This window comes from Oncorhynchus keta, chromosome 13 (assembly GCF_023373465.1).
Source record: "Oncorhynchus keta strain PuntledgeMale-10-30-2019 chromosome 13, Oket_V2, whole genome shotgun sequence".
Taxonomy (NCBI): Eukaryota; Metazoa; Chordata; class Actinopteri; order Salmoniformes; family Salmonidae; genus Oncorhynchus; species Oncorhynchus keta.
The window spans coordinates 31,311,000-31,333,636 of NC_068433.1; the positions used below are offsets into that span (position 1 = coordinate 31,311,000).

At 45.1% G+C, this 22,637-nt stretch overlaps 1 protein-coding gene across 1 annotated transcript in view; it reads right to left on the reverse strand.

Moving 5' to 3' along the window:
* The window catches only part of zanl (zonadhesin, like), a 35,167-nt gene extending 12,972 nt beyond the window's left edge, over positions 1-22,195 (reverse strand). The window contains exons 1-33 of the mRNA XM_052459989.1: positions 21,939-22,195; positions 19,629-19,654; positions 18,547-18,693; positions 17,669-17,934; positions 17,260-17,344; positions 16,974-17,129; positions 16,541-16,711; positions 16,178-16,275; positions 15,767-15,845; positions 14,626-15,624; positions 14,183-14,373; positions 13,414-13,543; positions 12,595-12,839; positions 12,031-12,179; positions 11,653-11,781; positions 11,217-11,355; positions 10,885-11,026; positions 10,299-10,498; positions 9,966-10,104; positions 9,656-9,772; positions 9,153-9,277; positions 8,421-8,566; positions 7,671-7,814; positions 7,336-7,443; positions 6,375-6,544; positions 4,520-4,722; positions 4,007-4,148; positions 3,373-3,620; positions 3,043-3,220; positions 2,663-2,771; positions 2,292-2,386; positions 1,654-1,830; positions 309-511 (exon numbers count right to left, since the gene is read on the reverse strand). Coding sequence (XP_052315949.1) covers positions 309-511; positions 1,654-1,830; positions 2,292-2,386; positions 2,663-2,771; positions 3,043-3,220; positions 3,373-3,620; positions 4,007-4,148; positions 4,520-4,722; positions 6,375-6,544; positions 7,336-7,443; positions 7,671-7,814; positions 8,421-8,566; positions 9,153-9,277; positions 9,656-9,772; positions 9,966-10,104; positions 10,299-10,498; positions 10,885-11,026; positions 11,217-11,355; positions 11,653-11,781; positions 12,031-12,179; positions 12,595-12,839; positions 13,414-13,543; positions 14,183-14,373; positions 14,626-15,624; positions 15,767-15,845; positions 16,178-16,275; positions 16,541-16,711; positions 16,974-17,129; positions 17,260-17,344; positions 17,669-17,934; positions 18,547-18,693; positions 19,629-19,654; positions 21,939-22,042 — 5,760 coding nt within the window. The 5' untranslated portion in view covers positions 22,043-22,195. The remainder of the gene's footprint in view (positions 1-308; positions 512-1,653; positions 1,831-2,291; positions 2,387-2,662; positions 2,772-3,042; positions 3,221-3,372; positions 3,621-4,006; positions 4,149-4,519; positions 4,723-6,374; positions 6,545-7,335; positions 7,444-7,670; positions 7,815-8,420; positions 8,567-9,152; positions 9,278-9,655; positions 9,773-9,965; positions 10,105-10,298; positions 10,499-10,884; positions 11,027-11,216; positions 11,356-11,652; positions 11,782-12,030; positions 12,180-12,594; positions 12,840-13,413; positions 13,544-14,182; positions 14,374-14,625; positions 15,625-15,766; positions 15,846-16,177; positions 16,276-16,540; positions 16,712-16,973; positions 17,130-17,259; positions 17,345-17,668; positions 17,935-18,546; positions 18,694-19,628; positions 19,655-21,938) is intronic.
* Between the last annotated feature and the right edge of the window lie 442 nt (positions 22,196-22,637).

Consider the following 22,637-nt stretch of genomic DNA (forward strand, 5'->3'; position numbering starts at 1 on the left):
ACACACACACACACACACACACACACACACACACACACACACACACACACACACACACACACACACACACACACACACACACACACACACACACAAGGAGAGATATGGACATAAGACACAGTCCCACAGACATATAACAATCAACCATCTTAGTTAGTCATTAAACCACTTCATTATTTTAGTCAATCAACCACATGAGCTAAATGAGCTAGCCTCTGTTTACATCCTTCCTATAAGTCTCAGGTCATTGTATTGACTACTATGTAAACTTCACTAGTCAAGTCATAACTTGGTTCCTTCATTCTTACAGGCCTGTAGTTGTTATCCTTGTCGGTGCAGCCACACTGGCTGGGTGGAACACACTTGTCACCGCTGAGTAGCAGGCCGGGGTCACAAACGCACCCCTCTACACAGGGCTGGGCACAGGTGGCGTTGAAGGTAGGGTTCTGACAGCTGGAAGGACAGGCGTTACCACATGGCTCGTAGTGGCTGCCTGGGAGACACTTCAGAGCTGGGGGGAGAGGGGAAGAGAGAGAAAGAGGGGGAAAACATGGGTTACTGATGGGCAATGAGAATCATCTGTGTTGCTGCTGCCCAAGAAAGGGGGAGAACAGAGGGAACATGGGATTTGAATTGGTAGTGAGACTAATCCTTGTGGCACACCACTTTCACAATCTTGGTGTTACCCAATAGAGATAGGACTCAGTACACGTAAAGGACTCAAAGGTGTGTTACAGCACATAGAGCACAGGTGTGTTACAGCACATGGAGCACAGGTGTGTTACAGCACATGGAGCACGGTTCTGTTATAGCACATGGAGCACAGGTCTGTTACACCACATGGAGCACAGGTGTGTTAAAGCACAGGTCAGTTACAGCACATGGAGCACAGGTCTTTTACAGCACATGGAGCACAGGTCTGTTACAGCACATGGAGCACGGTTCTGTTATAGCACATGGAGCACAGGTCTGTTACACCACATGGAGCACAGGTCTGTTACACCACATGTCCATTAAAGCACATGGAGCACAGGTCTGTTACACCACATGGAGCACAGGTCTGTTACACCACATGTCCGTCAAAGCACATGGAGCACAGGTCTGTTACACCACATGTCCGTTAAAGCACATGGAGCACAGGTCTGTTACACCACATGGAGCACAGGTCTGTTACACCACATGGAGCACAGGTCTGTTACGCCACATGGAGCACAGGTCTGTTACGCCACATGGAGCACAGGTCTGTTACGCCACATGTCCGTTAAAGCACATGGAGCACAGGTCTGTTACACCACATGTCCGTTAAAGCACATGGAGCACAGGTCTGTTACACCACATGGAGCACAGGTCTGTTACACCACATGGAGCACAGGTCTGTTACACCACATGGAGCACAGGTCTGTTACACCACATGGAGCACAGGTCTGTTACACCACATGGAGCACAGGTCTGTTACAGCACATGGAGCACAGGTCTGTTACACCACATGGAGCACAGGTGTGTTACAGCACATGCCTGTTAAAGCACATGGAGCACAGGCGTGTTAGTTAGACTACACACAGTCGGGAAGGTGTGTGTGAATGCGTTTGCGTGCATACCTGTGTTTCAATGTGCGTGCGTGCGTGTCTGCGCGCATGTCGGTATGTGACTTACGACAGAAGGTGTTATTCCTCCACGCGATGGGTACTCCAGCCCAGGCACACAGGTCAGCGTAGCTCTCTATAGCCTGACACAGGGCCACCGTCTCCCCTCCCGTAGCACACTGGTCATACACACAGTTCTCCTGGTAGATGTTGGGGGGTACCACCGCGTGGCACGGCTCGAAGATACCTGAGAGAGAATGGATGGAGAAATGAATGGTGCTAAATAGCTGGGACAGTGAAGAATTATCAATAAATAGTTTGAACATTGTTCAAATTATATGTAGTGACACAATAGACCAAAAAATGCTGTAAGACAACCGAGAGAATTGGACAAATGACCGATGAGTAATGGTCGTAGTAAGTTAGCTGACCATTCAGGCACAACTCTCTCACTTATCTCTAGAATCAATTAAGTTTCGTTTAAACACAATTTCTTGTTCTACAGAAATGAGAAATGGCTTTAGTAAATGGAGACTGGAAGATACAGTACAAGTGGTATGTAATAACATGAATATAACACGTTTTGTGAAAGAGTGTACGTGGATTGAACATGTCTATGATTTTCTGTCTGGTGTTAATGTCCGACAGCTGTAATTTGTGTTTCCATGCGTCCGTGTGTGTTTCTCTGTGTGTGTATGTGAGTCTCACCGCTGGGGTCAGAGATCATGCCACAGCTGGTGGGTTTCTCAGCTTCTGCCTCAACCTTGGGATCGCACCCCTCCTCTCCTCCCCCGTGGGTACAGCTGAAAGAAGAGAGAGGAACGGAGGGATTGATGAAAGGAAGAAAGGAAGGGATGAATGTCAAAGACGTCCCTGTCGAGGATGGAAACGAAATCTCCTCGATGGAGTCAGACGTATAGGTCATAATTCATACAAAAACAATGGAATCTAGGCTAAATGTAACATAGTCTGGTATCTTAGTTCAGACTACAGTTCTTCCTGACAGTGCTGGATAAATAAAAACATTGAAACTGAAACATGAATGTGTGTCGTGTGTTTCAGGTGTGTGTGTGACTCACTCGGGGCGGTCGTCGGGCACCTGCCAGCTCTCTCCCAGTTCGTTTGTGTTGCCGGCTGGCTTACCGTCTGGCTTGATGTTGTCATCACCGGGTTGGCCGTTGAAGTTTCCTACAATAGAGGATAGATGGAACCAGTTATTACTGCCCACATCAACAGCTACTTTGCATACAAACTGTTAGCTGGGTTGGGGTGAAATTATATTTTAAAGCAGTCAAGTCAAGATATAAAATGATATTCAAAGAGGTGTTCAGACAAGACTACATAAATCTACTACCCGCTACAAAGGGGATATGATAAAAGTGGGTGAAATAACTTACGAGGGCTTTTTTTTTACATGCCTGGTTTCTTTTAATCACATGATTGATTGATTATCTCTTACCACAGAGTCCACAGAGCAGACCGTTGTAGGAGGAGGGCAGAGTGACGTCAGCGTGGTGGTTGCCATCGAACCTCACCCTCAGGCCAAAGGTCGTCTCCAAGACAACAAACTTCCCGCTCAGGTAGACCTTCACCCCACTGGTCAGAGTCACAGGAGGGGTCACCAGGGTTCCGTTGACCTGGAAGAGATGAGAGGAGGGTGTAACCATTTCAAATTGGAGTTAAGTTAGCAGATTGTACAGTACGTGGTTATCTACTGATATCTTGCCACTTTGCCAGCATAACTGAATAAACCAGGTCGTGCTGTAGCTTTACCTCCCATGTCCCTCACCTGTATTTTGCGCCCTTTCCCCAGGACGACGGTGACCCCGTACACCTTAACCACGACGGCTTTGACGTACGACACCTTCTTGTTGCTGCCTCGGTGCTCGTTCTGGGCGTCAACGGTGAAGTGCGGCATCCCGGAGGTTTCGTTGCAGGGCTTGGTGAGGGTGTAGGAGCAGGAACCCATGAAGTTGTGCACCCTCTTATCGAAAGAGGTGTAGTGAGGGTCACCCTGGACCGTGCAGATTCCCGTTTCTGTGAGTAGAGGAGGGTAGAGTTTAGATTTGAGTTGATCATGTTTTGTTTTCATAGAAGTTTAAACTGATGTTTTGAGGGCGCACTGATAGCCCCATTTACAATATTTCTTATAAGAACGTACACATTTCAAAAGCTACAACTGCACGAGGCTGAGACCCCGCAATTGTATAGTGCTTGTCGCCCAAAGACGCTTTTCAATCTTACCCCCCAAAATAAAGGCCAAGTAAAATAAATGACACACACAAAAACAAATTACATTGGCATCCGTACTCTCCCTCCTGTTTGTGCGTGTGTGTGTGTGTGTGTGTGTGTGTGTGTGTGTGTGTGTGTGTGTGTGTGTGTGTGTGTGTGTGTGTGTGTGTGTGTGTGTGTGTGTGTCGTACCCAGTGGGTAACATCCCAACTCTCCATCCTGCAGGCCACAGCTCTCTGTCAGGGTACAGGTGGTGTTGTGACACTGTATCACCCCCCCGCCCAGACACACACACTTCTCCTTACAGCCCTCCAGGTACCAGTCATCACCCACCTGAAAAACACACACCATGTTCAGACTACAGTACCTGACTGCCGTGAATAGCCCAGGGACATGTTAATTTAATTTAATTTATTAACCTTTATATTTTACAGGGAAGTCAACAGGTATCTTTTACAAAAAAGTTTAACTTGAAAAATACAAGATACAGCACATATAAACGTTGTGTACAGTTCAGTATCAAGTTTTGCGTATTTCTGAATGTGCACGTGTAGTGACATTTTGGATGTGCATATTTTATTTTATATTCGGATGATTTAGCAATGTATTGTATTCATACTGTATTCTAATGTACCCTTTACCAAACCTCGATGCTTTACAGAACACACCGAAATGGTCAAAGTGAAAGAGAGAATCGTACTCACAGGGTGGTAGTCTCCGGAGGAGTCGACACAGCCACAGTCTTTAACAGGGACACACTTGTCGTCACTGAGGATGAAGCCGGGGTTACACTCGCAACCCTCCACACACAGCTCTGAACAGCCAGGGGCGCCGCTGACACCCAGGCAGGTCTCGGGACAAGAGCTCACACACATGGAGTAGGAGCTGTTAGGGGGACAGGGCAGGGCTACGGAGGGAGAGCAAAAAGAAAGGGGAAGGCAGAAACAGGGTTACAACATATTGTAACAAATCTGGGTTAAAGGGGCAGTCAGCGGTTGAAACAATAACAAAGCATGCTTCACATCAAATCGAAAATGATTTGTCACATGCGCCGAATACAACAGGCGTAGGTAGACCTTACTGTGAAATGCTCACTTAAGCCCTTAACCAAAAATGCCGTTCAAGAAAGAGTTATGAAAATATTTACCAAATCAACTAAAGTAAAAGATTATAAAGAGTAAGACAATAAAATAACAATAACAAGGCTATATACAGGGGGTACCAGTACAGAGTCAGTGTGCGGGGTTACAGGTTAGTCGAGCGAATTTATAGGTAGGGGTAAAGTGACTTTGCATAGTTAATAAACAGCGAGTAGCAGCAGTGTAAAAATAAATGGGGGAAGGCCATAATGTAAATAGTCTGGGTGGTCATTTTATTCATTGATCAGCAGTCTTATGGCTTGGGGGTAGAAGCTGTTAAGGAGCCTTTTGGTCCTAGATTTGGCGCTACGGTACCGCTTGCCGTGTGGTAGCAGAGAGAACAGTCTTGTGTGACTGGAGTCTTTGACAATTCTTTGGGGATTCCTCTGACACCGCCTAGTATATGGCATGGCAGGAAGCTTGGCCACAGTGATGTACTGGGCCGAACGCACTACCCACTGTAGTGCCTTACGGTCAGATGCCGAGTAGTTGCCATACCAGGCAGTGATGCAACCGGTCAGGAGGCTCTCGATGGTGCAACGTTTTGAGGATCTGAGACCCATGCCAAATCCTTTCAGTCTCCTGAGGGGGAAAAGGTGTTGACGTGCCAACTTCACGACTGTCTGATATGTCTGGACCATGATAGTTCGTTGGTGATGTGGACACCAAGGAACTTGAAACCCTCGACCCGCTCCACTACAGCCCCGTCAATGTTAAGGGGGGTCTGTTCAGCCTGCTTTTTCCTGTCGTCCACGATCTGCTCCTTTGTCTTCCTCACATTGAGGGAGGAGTTGTTGTCCTGGCACCACACGGCCAGGTCTCTGACCACCTCCGTATAGGCTGTCTCATGCTTCCCCCCCTTGCTTCTATAAAAAGCTGAGCGATGGGGCTGGAGGATTGTAACTACTCTCAAGAGCTATGGATCGAAGGACTGACCATCCATGATATTAAAACCATATTTTGGGGCTATAAAGTGCTTGTTCACATTTATTTGTTTACAAACATTGGAGTAAAACAAGCTTATATTTTTGGTTTCTGATGGAGTACGACAGTTGAATTAAGCTCTTAAGGCATTGATAAATTATATTCTTCAAGAATCAATGCTACATATCTCTCAATTTATAAGTCCACAAATGAATGTAGCAACTGCAGATTGCCCCTTTAAGCTTGCTGCAACATTAAAAGGAATAACTTTACTGTTGACGGACAACAATATTTTCTCCGTAACTGTGTTAATGTGTGACTTTGAAGTGGCAGCCTGAGATATGGACTTTTTGCTTCTTCTTTCAACTTTTGCTCAAGCTGACACATAATTGTGACCTGCCAACTGTTTTCAAACCAAATTTTTGTCCAATCTTCGAGGGCCTGACAGAGTGTGTCTATATATATATATATATATATATTTATATATGAGACTCACGGCAGAAGTCTGGCTTCCTCCAGGGGTGAACCGTGGCCCCTGCACCCAGGCAGGCGTCAGTGTAGGCCTGGAGCTGGTCACACAGCATCTGCTGTTGGCCCACGAAGCGACACATGTCATACACACAGCTCTGGAAGAACGGAGTGGGGTCCACCAACACAATGCACTCTCTGATGGGGGAGAGGAGGAGGGTGAGAGAGAGGGGGGGGGTGAATTTAATGTGTGAGGAAGAGGGGGGTTAAGAATTAGAGAAAGAAAAAGAAAAAGAAAGAAAGAAAGAAAGAAAGAAGAAAGAAAGAAAGAAAGAAAGAAAGAAAGAAAGAGAGAGAAAGAAAGAAAGAAAGAAAGAAAGAAAGAAAGAAAGAAAGAAAGAAAGAAAGAAAGAAAGAAAGAAAGAAAGAAAGAAAGAAAGAAAGAAAGAAAGAAAGAGAGAGAAAGAAAGAAAGAAAGAAAGAAAGAAAGAAAGAAAGAACGAACGAACAAACTAAATGGGAGGGTGAAAGGAACAAAGAGAGAGAGAGAGAAGTAAAGACAAACACACAAATCCATAAACCATTTTGTTTGTTTTGAACACATGGAGGGAGTTAAGTGTTATGACCTGAATCATGTCAGGGCATGCGAACTACAGTAGGCTTGTATGTATAAGACAATCTTAGATATTCTTAGCAGTGTGGAATGTAAAGGAGTAAGATTGCCAGCCCAACATGCGTTTACCATGCTATCTGGATTAAAGTCATGGATTATTGTAAACAGATATTACAATAGACTAGAGATCCATGTTTGTAAGCATGTGAGTTTGGAGGTATCCATGTACTTATGGATTGGTGTATGTTTTCACGTGTGTGCATGGTGTGTTAAACGGGGTGTTTATGTCTAAAGGATACATATGGTATGGATCACGCACAGCAGGGATATGTAGTTGGTTCTGCATGTCAAATATCCATGTGACTCCGTTGCTCACCTGAAAGGTCCTTTGGTATCGGTTAATATCCCACAGTTCTCTGGTTTGGACACTTCTGCCTCCAGTGATGGATCACAGACAGGGTCTGGGTTGGTGTCCGGTTTGCATCTATGGAAACACAAACAATTAGTAAACACTTTAAAATAGGAAATGTAATACCACTACAGTTCACAATGCAGTTATTACTCCTAATAAGTGCATATAGGATAAAGTGCACACAAACTACTTCCTGAAGCGTGTACCTACATTCTACTACATACATTACTGGGCAGAAATATTCCTGACTTCATTAGTCAGTATTCCCAAGAGAAAATTCCCACATAATTCCCACTCACGTGGCATCCTCATCGTCCTTAGTCTTCCAGCTGTTTCCAAAGTCCTTGGAGCTGGTGACCTGGGATCCATCTGGCTTGGTGAAGTCGTTGCTAGGGTTACCATCATAGTCGCCGCACAGACCACACATCCGTTCAGAGTAGGAGCTGACGGATAGACCAAGACACACGACATTTCACAAGCATTTCGCTACACTCGCAATAATCTGCTTAGCCATGTGCAAGTGACCAATAAAATGCGATTTGCTTTGAACACAGTAGATTAGTTCAAAGGTCAAGATACAAAGATATGGATTAATAGAGAGATCCTACTAAAAATATCAAAATACAAGACACAATAGATTTGACACCGATATAGACAACAACCAATAGATTATTACGACTACCAGATTATTACCAAAAGATCACAACAGATACCAAGATACCAAACCTCTGGATTACCACAAAGATATCAAGACACAAAGCAATGGAGAGAATTACAAAAAAAAGGTTTTAGTTGATTTTAGTTCATACAGTGGATTGACACTGAGTTGAAACTCCTCTAAAGGCTGAAAGATGTGGAATGTTGGGAACAGAAATGGTTCTAAATGATGTATAAATGTTGATCAATTATCTGCATGAATATTGATAAAGTACAACAAAGGCATTGCCCGTACGTACGTAGACACCTAATTTAAGAATAGGGTGTAATTTGAGCCTTAAGAGGGGAAAGGAAGTTGCTGGAGATCTACTTCCTGTGTCCGTAGTACACACCTGGGCACTGAGATCTGGGCGTAGTGGTTTCCGTCCCAGCGCACCTTGAGGCCGAACGGTGTCTGCAGGGTGATGTACTGGCCCGCTAGCGATAGAGAGATTAGTGGAGAGGGGTAGTGAGGGAGGGACACGCGCTTTCCGCTCACCTGTGGAGGCAGAAAGAGAGATTAATTCTAGGAAAGTCTCCGTTGATCCGGAGAAAAATAGACAAAAAAAGGAGGAAAAAGCAGTCCGAGAGAAGAGGAGGGCGCAATTGATGGACAGATCTGAAGGATTACTGGTGAAATAGACGACGAATGAGATAAAAGATAAAGAAGAGACAAAGACAGAGAGAAAGAGAAAGACGGATAAAATGTGTATGGAAAAGGGAAAGAAAGGCTTTGGGTGTATCGCCGTTGTGCAATTTCACTAATTGATTAAGGGAGACGTGGAGTTTGAAAGACAGAGATAATTGAGTGACACCACCACATCTGCGATGTGGAATGTGTAGGATAACAAAAAAAAAACGTTTATGGGAAAGTGTTATTACATGTTAATAACTGTGTTAGTGTCACAGGTCTATGTTCATTACTGTAACAGCAAGTCGATTTCTTCCTTCGGACAAGTTTGCTTCTGCTTTGCTCTTGCTCTTTGGGGCCTAGGCCTCGTTACTTCAAAAGCTCTGTGACACCGTCTGTGATGTAAAACGGGCGTTTATACATTTGACTGATTGATTGATGGATCAACAAGTACCAGAGCCCTCCTGCTCTTCATCAGTGTGACGGTGGTTCCGTCGACAGTCACGTAGAGCTTCTTCAGGTACGACACTCCAGCCAGGCCACGCTCCTCGTTCTTACCCTCCACGGAGAACTGTGGACCTGAGAACACAGCAGAACATAGTTAGAACCCGGAGTTCGAAACCCCCGGAACCTTGAACCCAGAGTTAGAACTACAGAATCTGGAACCCAGCGTTAGAACTACGTAATCTAGAACTGATATGACAGAGCTAGAACTACAAACCTAGAACCCAGAGTTAGAATTATAGAATCTAGAACCCAGTGTTAGAACTACATAATCTAGAACTGATATGACAGAGCTAGAACTACAGAACCTAGAACCCAGTGTTAGAACTACATAATCTAGAACTGATATGACAGAGCTAGAACTACAGAACCTAGAACCCAGTGTTAGAACTACATAATCTAGAACTGATAAAACAGAGGTAGAACTACAGAACATCATCCTCATGTAATTACCAGTGTTGTTCTTGCAGGCCCTAGCCAGGGTGTAGGTGCAGGTTCCCATGAAGCTGTAGAACTTATCATCAAATGTGTTGTAGTGGGGGTCCCCAGAGATCACACAGTCCTGAGAACCTGAGGTAAATGGAGCCGAGGGAGATATCATGAGATATAAAAGCCTGCTTCCAGACCTCTTTGTGTTGTCTTGCCAACTCATATGGTCATAGCCTGGTCACCTACCCTGACTTCCAAGACATTCAGACATCAAGACACCCTTTTGAGTGTGTGTTTGTGTGCGTGTTCAGACCGTTTATGTAAAGGGACTTACCTGTAGGGTAGCAGTCCAGCTCTCCTCCCTGTACCTTACACTCGTGCAGGGGAGGGCAGTCAGAGGGCTTGCAGGTGACGAAGGAGGCGTCACAGAAACACTTCAGCTTACAGTTCTCCATGTACCACTCATCACCAGGCTGGAGGGACGAGGAAGGGGGGGGGTTATGTTCTTCCCGAAGTGGGTTAGAATCTTAGCAAGTTTACTATGCTCTGGGAGTCCTGGGTTCGAGGCCTGCGAGGGCCGTTGCACTTTCACCGTCCAGTATAATATGTTTGAAAAACCTCCAACTCAGACAAGGGCATTGATAACATGACACACACACCCTCTTACCTCGTAGTACTCTCCGTTAGTGTGTTTGCAGCCGCAGGAGCTCTCTTTGACACACTTCCCGGCGCTGAGGATGTACCCAGGGTTGCACACACACCCCTCTGAACAGGGTCCGTCACACCCCGTGGGAGGCTTGGCGGCACAGGTGGGCTGGCATGGGGCGGCACATGGTATGTAGTGACTGTTGGGGGGGCATTTCAGAGCTGAGAGAAGGAGGGAGGAGACATTAGGAGGCCGGTCTTTAAAACATGACTGTCTCTCGGGAACGACTTTGTTGATTTTAAAGAACAGAACTGTCGGAGTATATTGATGTGTTAATAACAGTGTCTTCGGCGCGTGAACGAATCATTATTATCATGTTGATCATCTTAAAACATGAATATCCTCCTCTTCCTCCTCGTTATCATCGTGTAGGGTTGGGGTCCATTCCATTTTCATTTCAGTCAATTCGGGAAGTTCACTCAAAATTTAAATTCCGAATCTCTTCAAATGCTTTTCAATGAGGAACAATCTGGAATTGAAATGTGCTTAACTTTCCAAATTGACTGGAATTGAAATGGAATTGACTCCAGCCGTGATCTCTACTCACGGCAGAAGGTGCTGTTCCTCCAAGGTCCAATGGTGACTCCTCGGTCCTGACACTCATTTACATACGACTCAATGGCTTCACACAGGATGGGCTTGGCACCGTCCAGCTCACACAGGTCAAACAGACAGTCCTTGAAGAAACTCTGAGACACACACAGAAACACACACACATGGCAGACAAAGCTTGAGGACTTTAGTTAGAGTACTGCAGTCTTGCGTTGCCACACTGCCAGTTTCTTAGTTTCCCACATAGCTAGATATCCCGGGAATTACATACTGTATCTTTATCTAGAGGGCAGATTCATAATGATTACAAGTAAGGTAATTACTCACATTGGGGTTGACCTTGGGGTGACAGACAGCAAAAGGTCCGTTCTTGTCCAGTAGCATCCCGCAGTATCCTGAGCTCTCGTACCTGTCCTGCTCATCATCAGTACAGCCAGGTATGGTGATGTTGGGCTGCTTGTTACAACTGGAGGGCGAGACAGAGTGAATCAGCCGTGTGTGTGTGTGTGTGTGTGTGTGTGTGTGTGTGTGTGTGTGTGTGTGTGTGTGTGTGTGTGTGTGTGTGTGTGTGTGTGTGTGTGTGTGTGTGTGTGTGTGTGTGTGTGTGTGTGTGTGTGTGTGTGTGTGTGTGTGTGTGTGTGTGTGTGTGTGTGTGTGTGTGTGCGCGCGTGTGTGTGTGCTCGTGTGCATGTGCACAGGTGCATGTCTTTCTGTGTGTGAGTGCCTGCCTGCGTCCGCATGTCTAACTGGTGGCGTGACTCACTTCGGATCGGTGAGCCAGCTGTGTCCAAAGTCATTGGGGTCGAGGGTCAGAGAACCATCAGGTTTCCTGAAGTCATCGTTGGGGTTTCCGTTGTAGTCTCCACACAGTCCACACAGCTTGTCCTTATAGCTGAATTACAGAGGAGCAAAACAAGTTTATGAGCTAATCGCTTTCTCAAGCATTTTAATCACAGCAGAATTATATCGTAAACATATGACAACGTGAGAGGCTTATATTTGTTTTCTTTTAAAATGTTACTTTTATATAGTTATTTTTTAGGACATATCATATTGGGGTCCCCAAATCTGTAGGAGGGGAACCTATATGCCTAAACCCCATATTTGGTCTCGGCAGGTGTGTGAAGCAGTTTTGACTCACTCCTTGATGACTTTGATATCCATGAAGTGGTTTCCGTCGTATCGTACCGTCACACCAAAGTCCGTGGCTACGGTGTAGTGTTTACCAGACATCAGCACAGACACTCCTGTAGCTGGGGTCAGAGGGATGTTCACCTTGGTACCGTTCAACTACACGGAGGAGAGGAGGAAAACACAGAAATGGGTTAGTGATTGATGGGCATTCCTTTTTTTTTTATTCTTTTTTTTGGCTTCCTCTTTATGTGCTGTTCTGTGTCTATGTTTTTTATGTATTGAATGCTGCGCAAGAATGGCCCTCCGGTCACTAAGACGTATCGAATTGAGAGACGAACTTTTCTTTACTGTGTCTGTTACTTTATATTGAAGGCTAAAGCCAAGGGTGAAAAATTATATGTACTTTTCATACTGTGTCGTGACTTTATATTGGTGTTAATTAGTCTGCGCATATACAGGGCTTCGCATGTTATAAGTCATCTTTTCTATTGCTACAATATGTGTAAAAAAAGTTTCAAATGTCATCCATCCGTCCCATCATACCCCTCATCTCCCACTCTCTTTCTCTCACCTGCACGGTGCCTCCCTTGAGCACGGAGATCTTCACCCCGCGCACGTACACGTGCACAGCCTTCAGGTAGGAGATGGTTGGTAGGTTATAGCGGTTCTCGTTGTCGGCGTGCACCTCGTAGTGAGGCACTGAGGTGTCGTTACAAGGTTCGGACATCAGGTAGCTGCAGTTCCCCATGAAGTTGTACTTCTTCTTGTCGAAGGTGGTGTAGTGAGGGTCACCGGACGCTATACAGGTAGAAGTGCCTGGAGGGAACAATTCATGAATCAAGTAATCAAGTAATCAATCAATCGATTAATCAGATAGCTGGGAATCAATAGCAGTCAATATAAATGTGTGTCTAATGTGTCTAGACTGTGTGGCGAATATTAAGCAGGTGGATAAGATTGGTAATATCATACTACTGATTGATAGAGGTGCCTGTGGGGGACTAGTGATATAAAGTTGTAAGCGGAATTAGTAATTGGCTGGTGGACAGTTTGGTTGTGTTTACACAGGCAGCCCAACATTTCTATGCAAACTTTCTAAATGTCGACCCCCCCTCACTGGACAAGTTAATGGAAACATAGCTAGTGTCCAAATGTCGTCCTTGATGCGTCGCGCTAGAGTTGTCAGCCAGTGATGCCTGACATAACGGTAATAGGGTTTGTGCTGAGCCATAAATGCACATAATATATGCTCTTTTGTTGCTTAGCTGGGAATCAAACAGGGCACAATACCCAAGGGTTTCCCAACGATTCCTCCTCCTTATCACTATTATCGATTCTAAGAACATGTCAAGGTCTCTCTACAAGTTGTGGCAACTCAACTCAACTGCACCTTTGGGATAGCATGCCCCGTTGCGGCACTCCTCCGCGGGTGAGCAGGCGTTGTCCACACAGTCCAGAGTGTAGTTGCCTGCGCAACGACACAGCTTGGAGCAGCCGTCACCAAAGACGATCTCTCCTGGCTACAACAACAGGGACGGGGAGAGAGGTGGATTATTAACCTGTTGTTTTGACAATAAGCATGGTTTATTTGTGAATGGTTTCGTGTGTTTTCCTTGCGTCGTTGGTGCTTTTTAATGTATATTTGTGACGTGCTGACTTGAGCAACATCAATTTCCATGTCAGTGGACATTCTGCAAATAAAAGTATCGGGGTGTTTCAGATATCGCATCGTATACTGTATCGTATACTGTATCGTATACTGTATCGTAAATAGTGTCGTATATCACAGTGTTTCCCAACGTGAACGTCATGGACCACATACTAACTATTACAGATTGTCTCATACTATTGCGGTGGCAGCGTAGCCTAGTGGTTAGAGCGTTGGACTAGTAACCGAAAGGTTGCAAGATCAAATCCCCCAAGTACAAATCTGTCATTTTGCCCCCCGAACAGGCAGTTAACCCACTGTTCCTAGGCCGTCATTGAAAATAAGAATTTGTTCTTAACTGACTTGCCTAGTAAAGGTAAAAAAATAAAAAATACCTCGTCATTGTTGTTATCCCCAGACAATAATATCATATTTATATACTATTGCATTGTGTTAAATCATATCGAACATTTTTAACCACAGACAAAAAAAATCCCAGATGGTCTCGTACCTCATAGTAGTCACCTCCCTCCAGACAACCACATGTTTCGATGGGGACACAGCGACTGCCTCTGAACACGAAGCCTGGTTTACAGAAACACGCGCTGATACAGGACCCAGTGCAGTTAGTAGAGGGTTCCTTACAGCTGGGGATGCAGGCTGGGCCACACTCTATGTACTCAGCATTAGGAGGGCACTTCACTATGGGGGGAGGGCAAAAGAGAGAGGGAGAGGATGAGGAAAAGGAGGGTCAATGGAGAGGAGGAATAAGTGAGAGAGTGGGGAAGGGCGGAAGAGAGGGATGGGGAGAGGAAGAAGAGGGAGAGTGTTGTGGGATGGAAGGGAGACAAGTGGTTAACATTAGGACTGTATAAAAAAAATTGTGCGAATACTGAAAGTGGTGTTTGATTCTGATTGTGAGAATGAAATCATCTGATTGGCTGTTAATCTCACCTGGTGGTTTGGTGGTTGTAGGTTTTGGTGTTGATGGCCTAGGAGTAGTTGGTCCTGGAGTTGAAGGTTTTGGTGTTGATGGTCCTGGAGTTGAAGGTTTTGGTGTTGATGGTCCTGGAGTTGAAGGTTTTGGTGTTGATGGTCCAGGAGTTGATGGTCCAGGAGTTGAAGGTTTTGGTGTTGATGGCCCAGGTGTTGAGGGTTTAGGTGTAGTTGGTCCAGGAGTTGAGGGTTTTGGTGTTGATGGCCCAGGAGTTGAGGGTTTAGGTGTAGTTGGTCCAGGAGTTGAGGGTTTTGGTGTTGATGGCCCAGGAGTTGAGGGTTTAGGTGTAGTTGGTCCTGGAGTTGAAGGTTTTGGCGTAGTTGGCCCAGGAGTTGAGGGTTTTGGTGTTGATGGCCCAGGAGTTGAGGGTTTAGGTGTAGTTGGTCCAGGAGTTGAGGGTTTTGGTGTTGATGGCCCAGGAGTTGAGGGTTTAGGTGTAGTTGGCCCAGGAGTTGAGGGTTTTGGTGTTGATGGCCCAGGAGTTGAGGGTTTAGGTGTAGTTGGTCCAGGAGTTGAGGGTTTTGGTGTTGATGGCCCAGGAGTTGAGGGTTTAGGTGTAGTTGGTCCAGGAGTTGAAGGTTTTGGTGTTGATGGCCCAGGTGTAGTTGGTCCTGGAGTTGAAGGTTTTGGTGTAGTTGCTCCAGGAGTTGAGGGTTTTGGTGTAGTTGGGCTGGGAGTTGAAGGTTTTGGTGTAGTTGGCCCAGAAGTAGTTGGCCCAGGAGTTGAGGGTTTAGGTGTAGTTGGTCCAGGAGTTGAGGGTTTTGGTGTAGTTGGTCCAGGAGTTGAGGGTTTTGGTGTAGTTGGGCTGGGAGTTGAAGGTTTTGGTGTAGTTGGCCCAGAAGTAGTTGGCCCAGGAGTTGAGGGTTTAGGTGTAGTTGGTCCAGGAGTTGAGGGTTTAGGTGTAGTTGGTCCAGGAGTTGAGGGTTTTGGTGTAGTTGGGCTGGGAGTTGGTAGAGCTGAAATAACCAAGGAAAACATATAATATACAAAACGATAATTTCAGAATAACAAATAAACTCGAGGCTGGCAGTTTTCAAAGACCATAAAACAACAATAGATTTTATACTGTATTATCTCAGATCATAGATTATTCCTTACCTGTGCAGGCTGTGATGCATACTGCGTCTATAGCGATGTCTGTCATAGGGGTCTCACCGAAAACACCAACAATCACAAACTGGTACACAAACACAAGGGACATATTTATCACAACCGTAACCATATAGGCTGTGACCGAAACACTCTTCATCAAACGGACGTTCAAAGAAAAGGAAAAAAGTTAGGGTTCAGTCAATTAGCTCTTTACTCTTCACAAAATACAACCACATTTGTGCTTCTAGGAGGAAGGGTTGAAAACCAGATTCAAGATCAACATGCCTTTGAAAGCAAAGTCTTTTTGGTCTCTTCCCCCCCAGTTCTAAAGTTATTTTGGACCCCAGGAAGACTAGCGGTCTTCAAGCTGCCATTTTATGTGGATCCAAATAAAGAATAAAACCCTACTAGGTTTACCTGCATGTCACCTGAGCCAAGGTAGCGTATGTCTGCAGGCTTCCAGCTCTGGCCCTGGTTCCCTGTCAATGAGAAGATGGGGGCTCCAAGGTTTCCTCCTGGGGGGTCAGAAGAGGTGGTCAGAGTTTATGGAGAAAGGTAGAGAGAGAGAGCTAGAGACTGAAACATGTAGTGGAGATCGACAGATTTGTCACCTAGTCAGCTCGGGGATTCAGTTTGGTTTCGGTTACTGGTCCAACAATCTTGACTGCTAGGCTACTTGACTTTGGTCTTCCAACATGGCGCCTGGTGTGGTTGCTAGGTGATTTGTGACAACTGCAAGCCTTCTATTATCTTGCCCTCAGTAGGCTTGTTGGGTCTTACCTGCGGTCACAGCGTGCACTTGGAGCTTCATTGCGGTGGCAGTTCCCCACATGTAGTAATGGAAGGTGAGGTCCAGACAGCCAGAGGAGCCGCTGGAGGTGATGGGACTCCACAGCTCTGCTTTCTCTCCAGGGACAGCATATACTGAGTCCATAAGCAGATAGCTGCCGACTATGGAGAAAGAAGACCAGGACAGACATTCGACACAGAAATCTAATAGTGATGACATGATTTGACAAGCATTTTCACACTGTCATATCGAACCCAAACAGTACTGGGCTGGCTCGTATATTTTCTTTTCCTATGGTCTTTTCCAGTACCATTCCAGCAACTATGGTGGATGTGTAACCAGGCCAGTCCAGTTGCCTCGTCTCGTCTCGTCTCTGCTCTCCTCGGCTAAGTAGTGTGAAAATGATACAATACTGATACTCACAGCCTGGTTTGGAGAAATCATCGTCGGGACCAGTCCCAGGGGTCTCAGTGCCTCCACTGAATTGTTCCCAGCCGAAGAGTTCAGGATTTGTAGGTGATTTGGCATCCCACCCACACAGCTCATCAAAGGTGTCGAAGTCGCAACCAGTAAGACAGGCTGTGGAAATACATGGGATTGATCAAAACAGACGTCTAGACAAACAGAGAGAGAGAGAGAGGGGTATAAAGGTGAAGAGAGCGAGGGGAAAGAGAGAAAGAACGGAGATACATAGTAAAGAGGTATGTACCGGGACAAGCTCCCTCACTAATGACAATATTATCCAGCGCTGAGTCACACGAATCGCTGAGCCCTCGCTGTGCCTCAAACACGATCTGTAAACCGAGAGTTAATATGTTAATGCAGAGTTAATATGGAGAATTGTGACCTGACTAATCTGAACACACACACACCAGTCTTTTAGCAACAACTTTAGGTGAAACTTGTTGAAAGCGGACACATACAAACATTAGTGTCTCGGCAACTACTTTCCCTAAACCTTATTTAAAAAAAAAAAGGTTTGTTGTTGCAGTTTTTGAACTACTAACTCTTGGTCCATAAGATCAATCAAGCCCAGATAAAGTATTTAAAATGATTTAAAATAGTATTTGAACCCAGGTCTGAACCAGCGACACACACACACACACACTCTCTCTCACATTTAGGCTCTGTCCTGCTGGTTTGGCCACAGTAATGGAAGCTCCAAGCCAGGAGGGGCTCTGGATCCCTGTCTTCTCCCAGACGTTGTCCTCTGAGCTGGGCCGCTTGGCCAGCACGCGCAGGTGGTTCTGGTTGTCTGAGCCGTACATGTAATAGCGGAACTGGACACAGATCTGGGCTGAGGGCGAGGTGAGAGCTGGGCTGAGGAGACGAGCCTTCTGCCCATTGGCCACGTTGTCACACTCATGGTAGATGTAGAAACCATCTGAAAGAGAAAGAACCCAGATACATAGTAAAGAGGTATGTACCGGGACAAGCTCCCTCACTAATAACGATATTATCCAGAGAGAGGGAAAAGAGAGAACGAGAGAGACAGAGAAAGAGAGAGAGAGAAAAACAGAGAAACAGAAAGAGAGAGAGAGAAACAGAGAAACAGAAAGAGAGAGAGAGAGAAACAGAAACTGAGAAAGAAACGGTGATGGAGAATAGGGGGTTGGAGACGAAGGAGAAGCGTTGAACTACACTGTGGCAGCGTCTGAAAAGGCACCCTATTCCTTATTTAGTCTACTATTTTGGACCAGAGCCAAGGGGTGCCATTTTGGACAAAGCCTTCTGTGTCTTCTCAGGACACACACACGTCTCGATAGTGACAACAAAGACAACCGAAACTGACTGGCATCCAGGCTACCATGACTCGTAGCATGACTCGTGGAACGTGGCATTCTCTTGTATCTTGGTTGGGCAATATGAGATATTACTACAGGTAGGTAAATCTCAAAGGAGCTCCTTTTTCCCCCATTACATGGATATAAGAGGGAACCAATCATTGAATGGTCTAATGTTTCAGGTGGGCGTTTTAAGGTCAAACACTACTCACTGCCGTCAGGGTAGTCCCCGGGGGGTCCTGTTCCAGGTGTAGGGGTGGCGCCTTTATGTCTTGTCCAATCACTGTTGTCCGCACTGTCCTGCCGGAACTGACAGAACGGCGTACTTTCCTGGTTAAAGTCACAGGAGGTCAGGATGGCTGTGACAGAGAGAGACGGGAGGAGAGATGACGAGAGAGGGGCGGGAAAGAGGGAGAGTTAGCGAGGCTCTGAAAGTTCTTCTCTCTATAGCAAACAAATCTCTCTGACATCATCGAACATTTAAATAACAGCAAATACTTGATCTCAACTGGCATCACTGAATGCCAGTTACTGTGAAGAATTTGTGCCAGTTTATATTACCAATAAGGCAAATATCATGGATCAGTTGGTTGATCAAAGCAAGTAGTCATGGCTAAATAGCATTATACCATATTGGCCGTCGCGTGTTGTCCTCACTGTTACAATGGTGTCATGGTGGCATTGCGCAACAAGTTGGCAACAGAACACTGACTACCGTATCAACAGTAATGCATTTGGAATCTGCGTTATGAAAACATTATGAAACACTCAGGCCCTAAACGCATCACAGTATGGCACCCTCCTGCGCTGTCTTATAGGAAGGGTATCTGTGTGTATGCTTGTGTGTTTAGTGATGTGATAAGCAGGTTGCATTGTATAGGGGAGGGGATGTATAGGTATACGAAGATAAGAGTAAAAGGAGGAAAGTCCATCACGTTCCCAACGACACCAAATGGCACCCTTTCCCCTATGTAGTGCACTACTTTTGACAAGAGGCCATGGTCCACTTTTATAGGGAATAGGGTGCCGTTTGGGACTGGATCACGTGGATGGATAGTACTGACTGAGCCTCTTGTCTTGAATTCTATCATCTACCGTAGAATAGACCCACAGCGGCGGGGTGTACATCTTTGTTCTAGCCCGACACTAAATCACTGGACTCAACTAATCATTTAATAATCAAGCTCTTGATCGGTTGAATCAGGTGGGTCCCTGCTACTACTGTCACCTCATTAGTTAGGCAGAATGTGAGCAAGATTAAAACAAATTTGTACTTTTTATATGACAAACTTACCAGCATCTCTCACTGTTCTTTCATAGCTGTGTAAAAGAAACACAAATCTAAATTAAAACAGGAAATGAAAATGAATAGGTGAATAGCAGTATTGGGGAAGGTACTCTGAAAATGTAGTTGACCAAGCTACCAATTAATTCACACTGGAATTACATTTATCCTAGTGATTCAGGAGTAACATTAAAACAGAATAATATGCTGTGCCCACATTAGACAACAATCCTGAAAACACAAACTCAAAGTGCTGAACTAACTAAATGAAATCAATGAGAGAATAGTCACTAAAATAGCAGTGCAGATGGCGTTCTGAGTTACAGTTCATATAAGGAAAATCAGTCAATTGAAATAAATTGACGTGGCCCTAATCTATGGATTTCACATGACTGGGAAGACAGAAGTTGGCTGATCGGCTGTAGCGACTTCAGACGCTTGTGGGGGTCAGAGAGCAAACGCCATCTTGTACACGAGAGTCTCATCTTTCCATAGAGGGGTCAGAATAGTCTGTAGGCCAAACCGTTCCGGATGCTACAGGCGAGTTAGTGAGAAGACCAATCTTCGGGATGTCTCATAGTCTGACAAACACCGCTCAAGCTCTGCCAACTTTCACTGCAGATACGAGAGTGCGACATCGGCGGATGCATCAATGGAAAAAACATATTTCTAGCTTAAACTGACTGATTTTGATAGGGATTTTTGCATTATGGTAATTTGATTCGCAGGGCCGCGGAAATCGACTCGAACCCCCGTACCATTTCATTACTTTACTTATAATGGTTTGGGACACCTGGGACCATCACATGACAAAAACCTTCAGGGAACCATGACACAACATACCAAGGATGCCCTAAAAACATCCTAGGGGACATCCCCAGGACAAACCGGGAACTAGACAAAACCTTCACGGGACCACACAGCGTCCAAAGAACTTCCTAAAAACATCCTAGGGGACATCCCCGGGACGGGGAACTAGACCTCCAGGGGCAAACGTCATCCTAAGGGGGCTATAAAAATGTCCCCTAAAGAACATTCCATTGGGACCATCACGCAACATCCTGAGGACTAGTCAAATGAAAGTCCTGAGAACGTCCTAAACCGGTTATAACATGGTCCTCAGTGACGTCCTGGGAACGTAACAGGGAACTAGACAAAGGTCCCCCCGTGAACATTCACTTGGGACCATCACGTGACGTTCTTAGAACGTTCTCAGAGGCTTAGAGGGTTAAAAAAAGTAGTGTGTAGTTCCAGTAGCTAGCTGCACCACTAGATGGCAAAAAAGTAATTCACTGCTGAAAGAACTACCAAGAGTTGAATTTAGTTCAATTACCACCAAGCTACCACAAAATGCAATTCAATTACTAGCTGAACTAAAGGTAGTTCACTACTCCCCAACACTGGTGAATAGTGAGTTTCAGATGACATTTTTTACATTTACATTTGAGTCATTTAGCAGACACTTTTATCCAGAGCGACTTACAGTCAAGCGCATTAGTGCAATCTAATCCACAGTCAGATGAATCGTGAATAGAAAAGGTACAGAACATGATCTATCCTGAGCAACCAATTATTCAACCGTCCAAAGTCGCCGCTGTTTAAACCGGTTCCACCAGAACAATACATGGGGTGGCTGGGTAGCCTAGTGGTTAGAGCGTTGGACTAGTAACCAGAAGGTTGCAAGTTCAAACCCCCGAACTGACAAGGTACAAATCTGTCATTCTGCTCCTGAACAGGCAGTTAACCTACTGTCCCTAGGTCATCATTGAAAATAGGAATGTGTTCTTAACTGACTTTCCTAGTAAAATAAAAAAAATGGTTGAGTACAGTCATAGCCGTGTATTTAGAGAGTTGGGCCAACTTCTGAATATTGTTCTATATCTAGACATTCAGTTACATAGCGTTATTGAAATACACTGAGCGTACAACACACCTTCCTAATATCGAGTTCCTGTTTTGTACACTCTGTGTATTTCCTATGTAATGTCTTAATGGGACCCTAACATGGCTGTCATGTACATGCATCATAAAACCTCAACAGCCAAACTCTCTAAATACTTGGCTCTGGGTATACACTATATGTCCCTCAATGATGTCTTCACAATAAGCATCAAGTTCTACAAATCATCCAACTAAATTAAAATCCTTCAAAAACGTTGCTGGTAAAAATACTTATCAGTAAAAAATTGATAAAGTATAATAATGACAAAATCCGTTTAACATTGAACCACTTCATTCAAATGATGCAATTAGACATCCACCAAAATAGCACTTGTTTATGGATCAATATTAAAATCTCAGCCTATCTGTTTTACTCACCCTTCTTCTGTGCTAGCCACTGTGCGGTACCCACATATCAACAGCAGTACACCAATGATCTTTAATTGACCCATGGCTAACATCAGAGTTAGCAGGCTGACCATTCAGTTAGCAGGCTGACCATTCAGTTAGCAGGGAGTGAGGCCGATCTGACGGATCAGGGGACTTTTATACATCTACAGGTGCAATGGAGTAGTTCAAAAAAAAAAAGAGGGGAGAAGGGAGGTGAAGAGAGAGAGAGAGAGAGAGAGAAGCAGGAGGTGAAGAAGGGAGTGTATTGGAAATTCTATGACTCTGTAACCTGTATACAGGTGGGAGGAAAGTAAAGAGAGAGGGAGTTAAAGAGGGGTAGGAGGGTAAGGGACTGGGGTGTATTAGAAATCACCAGCCTATGTCTCATGCTGTTTATTATCTTGCTTTGCACATTACAAAACCACTGTCCCAATGAGTAAATTAGTTACAATGAGTGATATGGCATGGGTGTGTTCGACTTGTGTGCTTCATCTGAAGACAGTTTACAGTTAGAATGGGTGGGGATGCTCCTGAGTGGCGCAGTGGTCTAAGGCACTGCATCTCAGTGCTAGAGGCGTCACTACAGACCCTGGTTCGAGTCCAGGCTTGAAAAAGAAAAGGAGAGCTGCACACTCTAGGAGCTCAATTAAAACAATTACACGCAAATAGATCTTGTAAACATCGTAT